Source organism: Polypterus senegalus, chromosome 4 (assembly GCF_016835505.1).
Source record: "Polypterus senegalus isolate Bchr_013 chromosome 4, ASM1683550v1, whole genome shotgun sequence".
Taxonomy (NCBI): Eukaryota; Metazoa; Chordata; class Cladistia; order Polypteriformes; family Polypteridae; genus Polypterus; species Polypterus senegalus.
In genome coordinates this window covers 182,350,494-182,368,358 of record NC_053157.1, presented here as the reverse complement: position 1 = coordinate 182,368,358, position 17,865 = coordinate 182,350,494, and the positions used below count along the sequence as shown (strand labels likewise).

At 38.3% G+C, this 17,865-nt stretch overlaps 1 protein-coding gene across 1 annotated transcript in view; it reads right to left on the bottom strand.

Moving 5' to 3' along the window:
* The window catches only part of LOC120528776 (cilia- and flagella-associated protein 99-like), a 78,195-nt gene extending 60,808 nt beyond the window's left edge, over positions 1 to 17,387 (bottom strand). Inside the window, exons 1-3 of the mRNA XM_039752911.1 lie at positions 17,312 to 17,387; positions 14,580 to 14,642; positions 8,939 to 9,030 (exon numbers count right to left, since the gene is read on the bottom strand). Coding sequence (XP_039608845.1) covers positions 8,939 to 9,030; positions 14,580 to 14,603 — 116 coding nt within the window. The 5' untranslated portion in view covers positions 14,604 to 14,642; positions 17,312 to 17,387. The remainder of the gene's footprint in view (positions 1 to 8,938; positions 9,031 to 14,579; positions 14,643 to 17,311) is intronic.
* Between the last annotated feature and the right edge of the window lie 478 nt (positions 17,388 to 17,865).

Here is a 17,865-nt window from a genome sequence, read left to right as displayed (position 1 = left end):
TTTGTATTAACAACATTATTTCAGACGCGGTACTCAACAAGGATGCTCCTTATCACTGTTGGTCTTTGCAATCAATCGCCATCGAGCCATTGGCTGTTTGCTTTTGAAATGCATCAGAGATAAAGGTGATTTTCATGGAGGGACCTGAACAGAAAAAAAACACTATATGCAGATGATATGTTACGGTATGTATCAGACCCACAAAATTCCATACCAGTAGTCCTAAAAGTATTAGCAGATTTTCAAAAGATATCTGGATTAATTTTAATAAAAGTGTGCTTTTTCCAGTGAATTTCAAGCAAGTAATATCACACTGGACACCTTCCCATTTATCTTAGTAGGTCAGTTTAAATATCTCGGAGTAAGTATCACAAGTAGATATTAAGCCCCTTTTCAACAAAATTTTACTGTCTGCATAGAAAAAATTAAACAAGATGTGAATAGATGGTCCACCCTCCATTTCACATTAGCAGGGATAATCAATACTGTTAAAGATGAACATCCTTCCCAAGCTTCTTTTTCTATTTCAGACCGCCCCCATACTTCTGGTCCACCGTAAATCACAGCCTCATTTATTTGAATTCTAAACATCCACACATCCAAGGGCGACTCTACAATGACCTAAAGCAGAAGGTGGCACGGCACTACTTAATTTTTAATTTTATTACTGGGTGGCAAATATAAAAATTTACATAACGTTGTGCGTAGAATTCACACTAAAACATGGCGTACGGACAAAAGCGGAAAATAATGTTCGTATGCACAAAAAAATCCAGATGTATAAACCTATGCGAACACCAACTTCCATGTTCTTCTGCTCCATACATCCCGGTCAGAATGAAGAGTAGCGTACATGCACGTGCTTGCTGCCACTCCCCAAAGTCCTCCCAGAATTATGCCTCTTTGAATATGCAAATCAATATAAATAGCCCTTAAGCTCAGCGTTCTGTGAAAAGGAAATGGAAAAAACACAAGGGAAAATAGAAGAATTTCAGCGAATACCAAGTGGAGGCAAGGAAAAACTTACAATTTTTTGTTTTAAACAGTGGTATAAACAACAAAAGGAAGTTGATCGAGTGACATAGAGTGTCGGAGAAACTCGAAAGCTCAAGTTCACAAAGTCACACAGTGCCCAAAATAAAAAAGATGTTGTCAGATATCAGAGTCACCGTGAATAGGTGAGTCATAGCCCACCATCTGAGTGTCATATGAAAGCTTGTTAGGGTACAGAGAAAAGAAAAAATAATAGGGACACAGTAAGAAAACAGCTCGAAATATAAACTTTAATCTCCACTTTAATCATATAGTTTATTTTGTCATTAAAGTAGAACATCATAAACTTCATCTTAAAATCATTTAATTTACTAGTTTCTCAAGTACCATTGTAACTAAAGTAGCACGTTAAATGCCTTCTAGGTGCTCTATGTGTGTAAATCACTATGTGCTTCTTAAACAGGCTTTCTCTTCCTACGATAGGACACAGAATCCATTACATTTGTGATATTAGAGCTCTCTAAATAATTTAAATACTGAGATGTATACTTGATATCATTTTCATGATGATAGGAGTTAAAACATGTTATTAAACATAGGGACACGGTGGCGCAGTGATTGTTCCTGCCTCATGCAAGATGCTTGGTGCGCCGTGCGCGACCTTCAATGAAATAATTTATTGCAGCAGTACTGTCCTGTACAATTCCTGTCCTTCCTTTTCTTTCTCCAAATACCCAATCGCCACACAATCAGCTCTGTAATAGACGTTAAGCCATCTGTAAGCTGAGAACGCTGATTCTTCAAAACTTTTAAGGAACATTGAAATATCTTAGTAGTACATGTTTAATTATTCTATCCATCTATCCTTCCAGTGTTGCGCCAGCCCCTGCCAAAATACAGCGCGAGGCAAGAACAATCCCTGAGCTACCTAGTGCTGTGACACCGTGTCCTCACATGTTTAATTATTAAAAACATAGATTATTTAAATGATGTTAACATTTTATCTATATAATGTAATAAACATATTTTGCTGCATTTCATCTTAAAAATTATATTGTCATCATATGTAAATACGCTCTTCATAAAGTAGCTCAGGTTGTGCAATATTATAACTGTATCTCAAGTTTACAGTGAGGTAATTGTACTTATAAGTACAGACAGTTCTACAAGGAGCACTTGATGGACTGATTGAGTGCGTTTATAGTTCTTGTGATAAAACTCTTTCTGAACTGCGAGGTTCATACAGGAAAGGCTCTGAGTTCAATAGACAGCATGGCTGAGGCAGCGTGTGCTTGATGCTGTATACCAATGATTCTCTTTCCGATCAGCTGCTGTAGAGCTGTGATTCCACACTCAGATACAGTGGGATAAATACTTGACAGTAACAATGCTAAAGCAGCTATGGTATTTGGAATAGTTTGGCTATTTCGTGGACCATTATATTGTTACAGGTAAATTGTAATCAGATGCCTTTTTGCACTGATGCTTTCTTGATTGTGTCTGAATACAGATAATTAATGTTGAGCAGAGCAGACACTAGTATAAATGACTCTGAAAGAAGCTGCTACTTCAGTGTACCCATTTGTGTGCTTATTAATAAATAATTGTCTATTTAACCATGATAATGAATAAATAAATAAAAAATATATTTAAAAGGAAATAGAATGAATTCTTACCTATCCAATACATTTACAGTATATTGCTGCTTCATTTGTTAAAAATGTACCATAACCAGTTTGCAATTTCTGAATGTATATAAAATACATAAAAACTGGAAAATAACAGCTTGTTATAATGATGTAAAAGACCCATTGAAAGAGGAAGTGGGTTTGGACAAAAACCTGCAGCCACTTGTGGGACACAAGACTGAACTTGAGCACTGCTGCATTAGTTGACCAAAATGAGAATAATAAAAGTATTGCCACTGGATATATACCACAAATCCCTGTATGCTGGCAGCACCATGTAGCTAATTGGCCTGCTTAGGAGGAATCGAGGAATAATGCCCATTCCAGTGAATAATCGAGGAATGATGCCCATTCCAGTGAATAAGTTATTCAAAGCCTGGTGAAAGACACTGTATGTTAACAAATTTTTAAAATATCATCAGGGTGTTGGTCAATCCACATGACATTACCTTATAATGATAATGTCCATTAGTAGTTTACATTTCAGTCTGCCACATATTCTAATTCAGAAGAAGGTACTATGGAGATTTGACTCAGTAAAAACTCTGGAGCTAGTTACTTGATTGAGAATGGATAATATGACTGGAAAAGGATATTTTTTATTCTTGTTCTGATCAATTCACTGTATATGATCCATGGTTTTAACCCCCTGTCATTTTTCTCAACAAAAAAAAAAGAAAATCGAGTTCCAATTAAACTCGAACACAGTTCAATTAATCTTTTTTCAAATTCTCTTGAACATATTCCTCCAAAGCTTTACTTTCTGGTTTAGATTAAGCATATATTTTTCATTTAGGTATATAGACATCTAACAAGAAGACAATAGGGCTATCATACTTCCTATGTGGTGCTAATTATAACAAGAGAACTTTACTACAAAAAATCTTTGAACTGAAGTTATTCAAGAGGTAATAAATTGTTGTTACAGCAGAAAACTGTGTGACAATTAACCATATCCAAGCAATGGTGCTCCACTATATAATGTTCTCTGTTTTTCCAGTCAATATGGGTTTATGTTTTCTTAACGAGGGATTGATTTCTATTGCTCGGGGTGCAGGTGACTCTGACACAAAAATGGTTGTTAATTCTTTATGTAAAGCTGCTGTCTGAATAGAGATTAAGAGGTTAGGAGGTGTAACATTTTAGAACAGTCCCTCCCCAGTGGGTTTTCCATCAATCACTCTCAAAATAATGGTTTATTAATGGCACTTTATGGTTCATTACTGGTTTGCATGGCTCCTCATAGAATTATTGTTTGACAAAGTATCATTTCATTCTAAGAAGGGTTCTTTGCATATGAAGCTAGATGTTTATGCTTTGAATAACTTTGTAATATGTAGAAAATACTGAGATCTTCAATGTATGGTAGGCTACCTAGCAGGACACTTAACAGATTAAGAAAACTGGAACTTAGTATGTGTTGTTATATGCAGCAAGAGTTCTTTTAAAATCATGATTTTACAAATCTGCTACCATCCATTATGGTTATTTACTGTGTGAAGCCTGTGAAGGATCCTACTAAAACCTTCATGTGTATGGGTCTCTTCTATGCCATAGCTCTGGCACCATTATTGTTATGAATGTACCCTAGAAGTGTGTTAAAGAGCTACTTTCTCAACTTCAATTTGAGACGAAGGGAAGAACTAATATCATTTTCTGCTGTGTGGTCAAACTGACACAATTAATAGCCACAGGGTCCATAAATAAACTCTTAAACAATGAGTGATTGCCTAAAGATTCTTTCCCAACATTAATAGAACGTCAGAGTTTCCACAAAACCATTTGTTTCTTCAAGCATTTTGATTTCCAAGATAGGAATACTATTACATTAAAGCCCGGTAGCTAGTTCATTCATTCGCTCCCCAGAGCTCATTGATTCAGTTTTAGGGTTGATTTGTTTCATCTCAGGTTCGCACATTTTAGGATGATACTGTGATGGTGCAGATCGGCTCCGGCTCCCACTTCCATTCTGGGAGTCTCTTGAACCCAACACTCACAAAAAGCAAGGGGATGGTGAAAAAGTGCAAAAGTGCTTTGATTAAGCCTTTCGAAAACCAAATCCAAATCAAACAGAGCCATTAGTACAGTGTGTAATCCACCAAAAATAATCCAATAAAATAAAGGTGCCAGTGGAGATTAAACAGTTATAATGAGTAAATCCATTAAAACTAGAGATTGAAACACACAGTCATTGGGTCCTGACTTCACAGTCAGACGAGTCCAGTACAACTCCACCTGTGTTTCCCCATTTCACCCCTAGCTTGCTCAACTGTGGAAAATGTTTACGGCCGCGAACTTCATCACCCGACTTCTGTCTTAGTCACCCACAAAGCTCTAGCCAGAGCATTCAAGGTCAATCCTCCTCCCATCACCTGAAGTCATACCTTGGATCCCTGGGGGGGTGACTAGCCCTTGGAATGCCACTCAATCACTCCTTCACAAGGCCCAAGATTGTCCTGCCTCTTCTCTGAAGCTGGCCATTCATCCAGCATGAGACTGCTTTCACAGTTCTTCACTTTTTTGCTCTCGATTCTTTCTTTAAACTCTGATGCTTTTTATCTTCTGACATGTTCCTACCTTCCCCTCTTCTCCCCCTCTGACCCATGCAGGCTCTTTTTAAATCTGCACCTTAATTAGGTGCAGGTATGAGGAGGCACGGAGTCTCCTGATTGACCTGCCCATCTCTGCACGTGAATGTGTCACAGCCAACCAGTGCCTCAACTAACCATGGAGCGAAACACACTGTGAGATATGGCTGGCAGTTCATCCCAGCCAATACCCCCACACCGCTAGATGGAGCCAGCATGGAGGTGCCCCAAATTACAGTAGGGCATCATGGATATTGAAGTTTTCCTTCACAGTCCTGCTGGATACCATGGGGGCTGCAAGGTGAAGCTGCAGGGAGGCCTAGAGACTCTTACGTGCCCTATAACCCGCAAGCACATCTTAGTCACAGAGACGGTGGAAATGACGTACTTCCGGGATGAAGAGGAGGACTTTTGATCTGACCTGGAAGTGATAGGAAGTCATGTGGACTGAAGGATCTGAAACACATCTGGGTCAGGGAATATAAAAGGACTGTGGGAGATCCCAGTCGTTGTGCTAAGCTGGGTGGCAGGGTGGCAACGCATCTGGGAGAGTTGAGGATTGTATTGTGATTGATAATGTTTTTTATATGAGTATTGTGGAGAGGAGGGTGCTTTGTGCACTGTATAGTTAGGAAATAAATTATATGTGGACTTTTATCTGGTGTCTGACATATTCAAGTTTAGCGATAGCGGCCACTATCTGTCACAACACTAACACACCCTCTGTCCCACTTAGAGCCTGCACCTACACAGGGTGTGATTAATTACAGTAATCCTTCTCTATATCGCGCTTCGACTTTCGCGGCTTCACTCTATCGCGGATTTTAAATATAAGCATATCTAAATATATATCACAGATTTTTCGCTGGTTCGCCGCTTTCTGCGGATAATGGGTCTTTTAATTTATGGTACATGCTTCCTCAGTTTGTTTGCCCAGTTGATTTCATACAAGGGGCGCTATTGGCGGATGGCTTAGAAGCTACCCAATCAGAGCATGTATTACATATTAAATAAAACTCCTCAATGATATAAGATATGCTTCCAAGCGCGGTGCTTGATTGTTTGCTTTTCTATGTCTCTCTCACTCTCTCTGCCTGACGGAGGGGCTGTGAGCAGAGGGGCTGTTTGCACAGACGCTGTTTGCCTAGAGGATACGGACGCTCCTCTACAAAATGGCGCTTTATCGCGGTGCTTCGGCATACTTAAAAGCACGTATTGATTTTTTGATTGTTTGCTTTTATCTCGCTCTCTCTCTCTGACGTTCTCTGCTCCTGATGGTGCTCCTTTGAAGAGGAAGATATGTTTGCATTCTTTTAATTGTGAGAAAGAACTGTCATCTCTGTCTTGTCATGGAGCACAGTTTAAACTTTTGACTAAAGGGTGTTATTTCATGTCTAGAGGGCTCTAATAATGTTAACAGTGTGGGAGAGTTTATTAGGGCTTAAAATATCTAAAAATAACCATACAAACATATGGTTTCTACTTTGCGGATTTTCATCTATCGCGGGGGTTGCCGTTCCAGAAGGAGGAGGGATTACTGTATTTAGAATTTCCACAGTGCCACAGACCACACGTCACTTATACGTTTTACAGACTCAAATGACTTTTGATGAAAATTTGAAAATGACTCAAGAGAATAGATGTGGTCAAAAAACAGGTAGAACTCAAAAACAAAAAGGACTGCTGACCGATTGTTAAAACATAAGAACGCTGACCCAAAAATCAATTTCTAAAAAAATGTTTTTTATTTTTGAAAAAACCAGTCAGAGAAAACAGCTGTGAAGTCTGTACTTGTCTCTCTATTTCCTGAGACAAGACTTTTTCAAAGAGATAATTTCAAGTCCAGTGAGACAAGACTTTGGCCATGAGATTTTTTTCAAGTCATGCTCTCCTCTCAACCATATTCAACCACGTACACGGTTCCTGCTCTCTTAGTTCTTATAAATTTTTACATTTTCCTCACTTTAAGTTCCTAATAAAAGAAGACTTGTTATGTCCAAATCTTATTGAAGAATTTCATCCTGAAAGGTTACCCACAGAAGAATTGAGTACACAGGCAATCCTAGCACCGAGAAACGATTAAGTCAAATGAATTCGGTTACACAGTAAATTGGTCAAATGCGTATCAACAGACTGTGCTGAAACAGTTGGTGGTGGTCGTGCAGAAGATGAAATCATCAACTTACAATATCACAAAGAATATCTGCAACCATTAACACTGTACGGTCTTCCACTGCCCGAATTACTGTTGAAAGAAGGATGTATCCAAGAAAGGTAATATAGTACATCTCCCGTGGATAACATTAGACAGTAAAGGAGATCTTAATATGCCATTCCTATTAAAACATTTACAGTTTCCTGTTAGAATAGCTTTTGCAAAGACAATTAACAAATCACATAGACAAACATTCGAAATAGTCGGTTTATTTATTAGAGAGAATGAAACCAAATTCACTCACAGGAAGTGATACATTGCGTTGTCACGATGTAAGTCCAAACATGGGATCAAAATTCAAAGCGATATTGATGAAAATTTTAAAAAGAAGTTTAAAAAGAATTTGTGTGTTAATTTCAAATCCAAACAGAACAAAATCTTATAATGCAACAAATAACTCTAACGCAACAAGAAATATAATTTAAATTCAAATTATTATGTTTTACTATTTTTTAATATGGTTAATTACTCGCTGTAATGTAAAATAGCTCTGCATATGTAACAATTTGTTCACAGCACTCTGCGCCTGCACTCAGTGAAGAGCACTAGACAAACTCTGAGCCGCCTTTTATCATAGCGCTCCGAATGACATCACAAGCCACACAATCCTGAGGGCTGTTAGGATGGATCACCATGGCAACAACCTATGCTAACTAACTCTTCAATAAATGAACAAAACAGTGCCCTAATAAGACATATAAAACATCAACCTATTAAAATCGAAGTGAAATTCACATTGTTGTGGTTCAAAATAACAGAATCCATGTAGACTATTTACCCAACGTTCATAGAGAAGGCAGGAAAAAAATACAAGAAAATAACTTGTTATAACTGGCTCTCCAAAGGATGAGAAATGCTGACAATTAATTTAGAAATAAAGACTGTGAAACACAGAGCAGCCATGCATTGCAAGTGCTATGTACATGTGGGCTCATGTTCTGCAACATGTTTGCGGAGGCATAAGGAAAAGGAGTAATAATGTAAAATTGGATTTCAGGTTATGTTTATAATATGTGAATGGTGGGAAATTGTGCAAAAGTGCTTGATAAAAAACATTTCCTTAAGACTCTCGCACACTGAATTTTGATACCTCCACCTTGGACTATGTGGTGTTTTGGTCTCCTCTTGACCTGCATGCTTTATCCCAATAAATGTATGTATAGTATTATTATTACTATAGATGTGATACTACTGTGTTGTTAAATTATTCTTTTTTTTATTACAGCAGTATATAACTAAGCACTTCATTGTATTTGTTGGCATATGAGAATATATTCTAAATAAGTGAAAGAAAGAATAAAATCTTCATTAGGTATGCATCTTTCTGGGTAATGAGATTAATTTAAAAAAATACATTCTGTACTAAACAAAAATGATTTTTAATAAAAAAAAGTTTTCATACATTTTAGCTTATACAATATATTGGCTACCAGAAAAAATAAAGCCACACTTACTTTTGTCGTTCATTCTCCACTTGGCGGCTGATCAGTGCGCTTTTCCTCAGAATCGCTGTTGTGTTCAGTCGAATTGGAGAGTTGACAGACTGCTTAAAGCACAAACAATTCTTTCTGTCAAATGGGCTGCATTTGTTCTGTTTAGGTACTTAAATGTGTACACCCTGCATTGAAGTCCAGTGTTCTCCATATAACTGCATTGTCATTTCTCTCCTAAACAGAATGGATAATCCTATATCTCAAAGGAACTGCTGACAACACTAAACACAAACAGGCACAGCCTGAATGGTGGCTAGCAAAAGCTGTAGTGCCCTGTGCTCTACTCCTGACACTTAAGGTTTATAAGGTCAGTGCTGTATTCGTTTATCCAGTACACCTTTGAAGAGTTTTACTGTCTTTAGTCTAAGATGGTTTTAGCTGCAGAATGTATTAGTAAAGTGTTTTATTTATCTCTGCAGTGTGACCTGCTAACAAAAATTCACTTTGGGGTGGTCTGAGGTAGCTTCACTGAGACACATTTCACTTGATATTACATATTTAGTGTAAGACCTGTGAATCATTCATATTAATAAGAAATTTTACCATCATGCACAGAAATCAATAACCCATTTACTGATATTTTAGAAGTGCTATGAAGACCTCAAGGACCCTTTGTTAAGGTCTTGTTACAGATGAGTAAATGAGTACCAGATGCAGTTTTGCAATACCTAAACTAAAATGTTACAAAATACGGAATAATAATTTTCTATAATTTAACACTGAATTTATTTTTCAAAAGAGGGCTTGTATTGAGTAAACCACAAGATCTTTTCAAATTATGTTGTTCAAGATCAATGGTGTTGTCATGATGTTGGCTGAGGTACAAATTCATATTTTATGTGTCTTTTGTACATTCTTAATTTTTTTTTTATTTATGTTGATTATCGGCACCATTCTTTATTTTTGATTTTTTCTGAATATATAAGCTGCCTTTGTTATGTTCCATGTGTATTGTGGGTGGTCACGCAAGAGGCAGGGCAACTTGCCAATTAACACCAGGATCTGCCCTTCACCCTTAAAATAAGTATATAAATAAAAAAAAAAATCTTTATTTTACTCATATAGTGCGTGCTGTATTGCTATTTTTGTGGCTTGGAGCTCTTTGGTGCACTCTTGTGGTCACAATTGGCCTAGTCGGCAGGATTTTCTGGCTGTCCAGTTGTCAGAAACCTGCAATTTAAAATTTATTGCGACCAAAAGAGGGCACAAGAGAGCCCCAAACCACAGACACAGCAATACATCCATCCATCCATTATCCAACCCACTATATTCTAACTACAGGGTCACGGGGGTCTGCTGGAGCCAATGCCAGCCAACACAGGGCAGGGCATACACACATACACCCAGACACTAGGGACAATTTAGGATCGCCAATGCACCTAACCTGCATGTCTTTGGACTGTGGGAGGAAACTGGAGCACCCGGAGGAAACCCACGCAGACACCGGGAGAACATGCAAACTCCACGCAGGGAGGACCCGGGAAGCGAACTCGGGTCTCCTAACTGTGAGGCAGCAGTGCTACTCACCCAGTATCATGCACGATGTGACACTACATGGTATTTGCTTCTTGGTGACAGTGCTGATCTGTTTGAAATAAATATAGTGGTCTCTGCCAATATGTGAAATTACAAACATGAATTACAGATGACTGTAAAACAGAGAAACAATTACAGTAAACAGAATAAACAGCATTTTTATTGTTCTGCTAAATTTTCAATACCATTGATCTTCATTTTTATAGAATTGTGGCGTACAGATTAATAAAGAATAAAAAGTGATAAAAGAGAAACAAAAGAAAATTATAGCAGCAAAAGGTGCTCAGCAGACGAATTCTGGAGTCTGGAACTGCAGCCCTGTTGTGGTCCCTATATTCCAATAGAGCAGGGGTGCCCACACTTTTTCGGCTTGCGAGCTACCTTTAAAATGACCAGGTCAAATTAATCTACCTACATTCAAAATTATATATATATATATATATATATATATATATATATATACTGAGTATACTTTATACATAAAATATATGTTGTCGTACCTTGCATAACTGAATAACCTTTATGACAGAGTAACAATTCAATACATTTATGGTCAATACAGTATTTGGATTTAATAATCGTCATGTGGGAAAAGGCTGACTCGCATAAATAAGTAGAGCCGAATAACGCAGTCAAGGAGCTTTTGAATTCAGCCAAGACGGCTGAAAAATGACGGCTGTCCGATTAACTGCGATTTTAGTTCCCTCTCCTTTCTCTTTCTCAGATCACTTTTTGGAAGGAAGTCAGTTTCGTAGTTTTTATGAACAGTTCGAACGTGCCTTTCTACATTTTCCTTCTTTGGAATAGCAATGATAAATTGACAGATCAGACAAACGCACATCGATTATGACATTGTGAGAAAAAAATCCTCTTCCAATTCCACATCCAGCCTATACCCTCCCAAAACAATTTTTTTTAAATCCCTCCTTTAGTCGATATAAATTGGAAGGCTAACTAGATCACAGCCAGAGTTTTGCAGTAGCTCGCACGTTTGATGGTGTGTGCGAGATGACCAGTGTGTTAGAAGAGAAGAGATCTCAGACTGGCCTGTATGTCAATCAAGTGGCAAATGCCATAGGGAGGATATATGACAGACTAACATTTAAAAAATTTTTTTTAAATGCAACGTGATCTACCTGCACTACCTTTGCAATCTACTGGTCAATCGCAATCGATGCATTGGGCACCCCTCCAATAGAGGGTGCTGTCAGAGAAGAACCTCCATATTTTTGTTATACCTTGGAAGTGTTTCTTGGAAGACGTGGTATGACACCAGAAGAATTCCCGGTTCTGGCATAAAAGGAAGCCTGCTGCCACACATGGACAAGTCCGAGTCAGGAGGCAGCGGGTGACACTCAGCGGAGGAGAGAAGGTGGAAGAACAGTATTGATTTATTATGATTTGGTGGCTTATATCTGGAGAGTATTGGGTTTAAAGTTGCTTGTATGAATATATATTCTATTTTATTCATACATTGTGTATTGTGTAAATGAGTCTGTGGTTCAGAGGATCTCTGGTGCTCCCTGGTGGTCACAAGAGGTACAGAAGGCCTTCTTGATGAAAAAAGAACTTTGAAGAAATATTAAAGTGAATTGCTATGCCATCACCTACTTTTTAATTTTCCTTTTTTTAAGGAAACATTTGGTCAGCTTGCTTTCTGACTTTCATCTGATAACAAGCAGTGTTAATGAAGAATGCATTGAAATGATTGTAGGCACTCCTTCAGATGAAAGGTACCTAAAAATACAATTCATTTTGAAGCTTGCAACCACAAGCTGAAACCTGTTCACTCTGATGGACAAACAAATGCACCTATAAGCACACACTTGATCTGTATCTGAAAGTGATACCCCCAAGAGCAACACCTTCCCTTAAAAGTAGATATGTTACAAGGAAAACACAATTTTAAGACAAACTAGTTTAGAGTAGGCCAAGCCAGTTTGTCCAAAGTGCGATAGGATGAATCGGTTTGGCCTAGGAAAGTGTGATTGCAGGCCAAACTAGTTTAGACTAGGACAAATCAGCTTGTCTTGAGAAGTCTACATTGATTTCAGAATAATCTACTTCAGAATAGGTTCATTATATCTGTTTCAGCAAACTGGTTTGGCCTGCAACAGATACATGAGTCTCTTTTAACTGAAGGCTGACCCACTCTCTTGGTAGAAATGAGGCTCTTTCTTTGGACCTGGATGCTACTCTATATAGAGCCTTGGTGCTGGATACCCTGAACTAGCCATAAGAGCGGCTCCTCCAAGCTCAAGCTGGGTACTAGTGGTAGAGCCCGATCTGAGAGAAGCAGTTATTATGTTTTTTTGTCTCCTTTGTATTTTGTTTTATTATTTTTTCTGTGTTCTCTAGTTTTAATTTGGCTACATATCATATTAATGATAATCAGTTTCCTTTCATTGTTTTGCATTAAATTAACTAGGGAGTGCCTGTTTGCTTCGCTCGCCAAAATGCCAGTGGCTGCTTCTCCGAAATCCCTGTTAAGCGATGATACAATAGGAAACAAATACATTTTTTTTTAACTCCTCTTTGCTCGAGCAGCTGCTGGATTGCTGCTGCTGCCGTGTCACGTGATCTGCAATTTGCTCTTCTAAAGCCAGTGGTAGGCACCCTTGTGAATTGGAGGGCTGAACGCACCCCAAGGAGACACGGCCACTCCTCCGAAACTTCGCTTAAAACAAGTAACAGGTGTTTTTCACCTCCTGTTTGCTCGAGAAGCTTTTGGCTTGCTGCTGGTGCCGTGCCACCTGAACGTTTAAAAGCCTGTACAGCACAAACACTATTCAATCTCATTTAACTGTTCTGTTATTTACCCAAGTAATATTTTCCGTTCGTTTGAGCTAATGCGATCTTTACTCTCATTTTTTGAGACTTTCAAATTCTCTTGCTTCCATTATCTCTAACCTGCTCTGCATGTGTATCACAGGACATGCGTCTGAAGGTTGTAAGTATTACGTGACTCTCTGTAAGTGAAAGTGTCTCTCTGTCTCTCTTCAAAAGATCACGTCTCGTCCCTGGGAAAAAGTCTCGTCTCGTAGCAAGTTTTTTTTTTATAATAGAGAGATGATGTCCTTTGTTAATAGTGATATTGAGTTTGATAGTGGTGAGTTGGGATACTTCATTTAACCACTATAAAATAAATTGAACAATTCATATTTTTGTCTTTGGGACAGGATGTTGATGGTTTCCCTTCCTTTTTCGTCATTGTCTGTTCAGGCCTTTGTGGTAGAAGACATGGCAAAGAGCCTAAACGTGAGCTGATGAAGACAATACTGCACCATGGACACAAAGAACCACATATAAAAGACGAGTACATTCCACTGCAGACTAAGGTCTTCACTTGAACCAGCCACTGACATCATCCTTAAGGCCTATTACTTGTGCCAAGATAAAGCGAAGCACGTAGTAAACAGCCGGCTAAAGATCTGCTAACAAACTCAGGATTAAGTCTGTCAGGTAAAGGTCTATGTTTTTGTCTCATTTGGAGACAAGTCTTATGTCGCAGTCTAATTGTTTAGCCGTCTCACACCCACGGCTAGAAGTTAGAGCTGACTGTGCTTTATGGTAAAATTCTAAAAGTGAATTGCTAAATCGTAACAGTTGTGAAATCAAGAAAATCCAGAAAATCACTAAAAGAACAAACAGCAGCCAACTTCTTCTTTGTTATGCTTACCTCATCTGTCTTGTGTCCTGTCCTTTATGTTGAATAACCAACTGTCATATTTCTATAATCCTTGTACTTATCAATAAATTATACATAAAAATAAAAGCCAGGAAACCAAACTATAAAAGAGGTGAACAAAATAAAAAGGGACCCTTGCTGAAAATATTTAGTTTATTATTATCATTATGAAAAACAAAGCCAATAATTAATTGATTGGCATCAATGGATACGTTGCAATTCCTCATTTATTTTTATAAAAATATTTGTACTGTAAACTGACAAAACCTTTTAATAGTTTGCTTTTGTAAAATTATGTGCATGGTTGTAGAGTAAAAGTCAATATAGAAATTAACACCTTAAATAGAAATATTTAGGGGAAATAGAAAAAATAGTCACCTTGTACTTGGCAGACATTCCCATGGACTACAATTAGTTTTAATTGTCACTTAAATGTTTTTCCTGCAAGAATTAAAACCCATTAGAATAAGACATTCAATAACATCAAGAAACATGTACACTTAAGCTAAAGTATCAAATTAATGAAATGTAAATCCTACATAAGATGCCTTATTTTCCACAAAAAGCCTGATGTTTCCAGACATTTCCTGTAAAAAGCTCTGAGATTATCAATAAACAGGCCCATGTGTACAAAAAAAACTGCAAAATTAACTCTGCAAAGCAAAATTTACTGCAACAATTTTGCTCAAAATCAATAGGCTTCTAACATTTTACATTGCTAACAATTGTGCCAAATTTCATTGGGACTGAGTGATTCATTTTCCAGTTATTGCATTCCCAGTTTCAGATTCTGTAAAGCAAACACACACAGACAGTTGTTACTCTTGAGATACTCAGACTGTGTTCAGAAATGCCAGTAATATGTAAATCCATAGAAAAGTCAAGGTCGAAAATGATTTCTTCATATATATCATTGTAACACTAGAAGGCGCTATACCAACGCTTCACCCGACACACAGACACTGAGACACGTTTTAAAAACACCAAGAAGCAGTTTCATTTCTTCTTTTCCAGTACAGAGTGCCTAAAGCACCTCCACTACAAGAAACAATGAAATCAATCACAATATCAATCACACAATTGCCTTTACTTTTTGATTCATCCATCCACCCATTTTCCGACCCATTGAATCCGAGTACAGGGTCACGGGGTCTGCTGGAGCCAATCCCAGCCAACACAGGGTGCAAGGCAGGAACCAATCCCGGGCAGGGCGCCAACCCATCGCAGACTTTTTGATTTACCTTTGTAAATATTTACGTATACAGTACTCATTGAGCAAATCCTTAGGAACACTACACTAATAGTGGGTAGGGCCTCAATTTCTCTCCCAAACAGCTTCAATCAGCGTCATGGCATGGATTTCACAAAATGTCAGGAATTCTGGTCCATGCTGACATGATTATAGCTTGCAGTTTCTGCAGATTTGTCAGCTGCACATTCATGCTGTAAATCTCCTGTTTTTCCACGTCCCAAAGGTTTTCTATGGAATTCAGATCCGGTTACTGGGAAGACCGCTGAACTATACTGATTTCATTGTCATGTTATTGAAACTAATTTTGCTTTGTGACATGGTGCATTGTCATGTCGGATGTAGCCATTAGAAGAGGGTTAAATTGTGGCCGTGAAGGGATGCATATAGATAGTAGCAATGCTCAAATAGGCTGTGGCATTCAAGTGATGATTGATTTGTGTTAATGGGCCTAAAGTCTGCCAAAAAAGACTCCGCAAACCATTAAACCACCCTCTTAGGCCTTGTCTATTGACACTTGGCAGGTTAGGTGTATTGATTTACACTGTTGGCACCAAATTCAGACTCCACCATCTAGAGTGCATCAGCAGAAATTGAGATTCATCAGAGCAGGCTTCAACTAAGCCCACTGTAGCTTTCTTTTCTTGTCTGACAGGAGTAGAACCTGGTGTGGTCTTCTGCTGTTGTGGCTGATCTGCTTCAAGGTTTGACGTATTGTGAATCCCGAGAAGCTTTTCTGCTCACCACTGTTGTACAGAGTGGTTATCTGAGTTGCCGTAGACTTTCTCACCATTCTCCTCTGACCTCTCATCAACGAGCCATTTCTATCCACAGAACTGATGCTCTCCAGATGTTTCTTATTCTCACAGCATTCTAAATAACCTCTAGAGAATGTCGTGTGTGAAAACCACAGGAGATCAGCAATTACAGAAAAACTCAAACCAGCCCATCTAGCACCACCAATCACGTCAGGATAAAAATCACCGGGGTCACATTTTCTCCCCATTCTGGTGTTTGATGTGAGCACTAACTGAAGCTCCCATCCTTCAACTACATGGATTGAAGGATGGATGAACAAGTGTTCTTAATAATTTGCTCAGCAGGTGTATATACATTATAAACTGTATATAAAAAAAGAGAAAAAGAGAGAGGGAGAGCAGGAAATAAAAAGCAGTTCTATTTGCAGCATACAAATAGGATAGCAAACAGTAAATTATCAGAGGTTTTTTTTACTCTGTGTGCTTCCAATTTTGTATTGACAGCTGGAGACCTTGATCAGCCCCCGTTCGTGCAATACTACATGAATCATGACAGCATGCACCACTGGTAAAAGATCATCTGTCTGCCTTACTCTGATCGTATCTATCTATCTATCTATCTATCTATCTATCTATCTATCTATCTATCTATCTATCTATCTATCTATCTATCTATCTTCTGTATACCTTATTATACAATTCAAAAGGTGTCAGTTCATTTTTCAAACTGGCACAGTACAGTATATCCTACTGAGGGGCCTCATTTAACATCAAATCACTGAAACACTGAATTTTATGGACAAACAATCCTTGGACTTTAGTGGCCCAGGATGTGGGACAATATTCTCAATTTCCCACCTGTCAGTGCCGCAGTGTGCACACATATCCATAATGAATCACTGAACAATACTTTTATAAAAATGCAAACAAAATAATATCCATCCATCCATCCATTCATTTTCCAACCCGCTGAATCCGAACACAGGGTCCCGGGGAGCTGCTGCAGACAATCCCAGCCAACACAGGATGACAATACTGGGCAGGGCGCCAACCCACCGCACACAAAATAATATCATTTTTCAAATTTCTGTTCCTTCACCTACCTCACAATTTGGTCAAGCATAGTTTTTTCCCTCCACTCTGGTCTGGTGTCATAAACTCTGTACTGAGAATCCCTTGAGCTGTGTCCCCTCACAGACTGTGATGATCTCCCAAGCAGCTACAGCTTTTACATTGGGCTTCTGGAACAGATCCAGTGTTCAGGGGGATCCCCAAGTTAATTAATTTGCTAACAGTTGGGGTTAATGTTTTATTTGTTGTCTTTGTACTAAAATTGTCAAAGTTTAGCTCACCGGTAATTGTGTTGATTTTGCACATCCAATAAGCTTAGCTTCTTCTATCTGCCAATGTCTCATAAATTCACCCTTTATTTCTAAAATGGTTTATTCTGTCCTAAGATGTTATTGAGGCTCCACAGCAGGTTTTGTGAAAGATTAATTTGTGTCACATTTAGCCATCCATTGGTCTCACCTTTTGTATTTCTGGCTCACGGGGGGCTGCAGACAATCCCACAAGTTAACATAAATGGGATGTCAGTCTAGCTAAAGAGACCCTTAACACATACTAAGCCAATTTAAGATCCACGTATAAGCTGAAC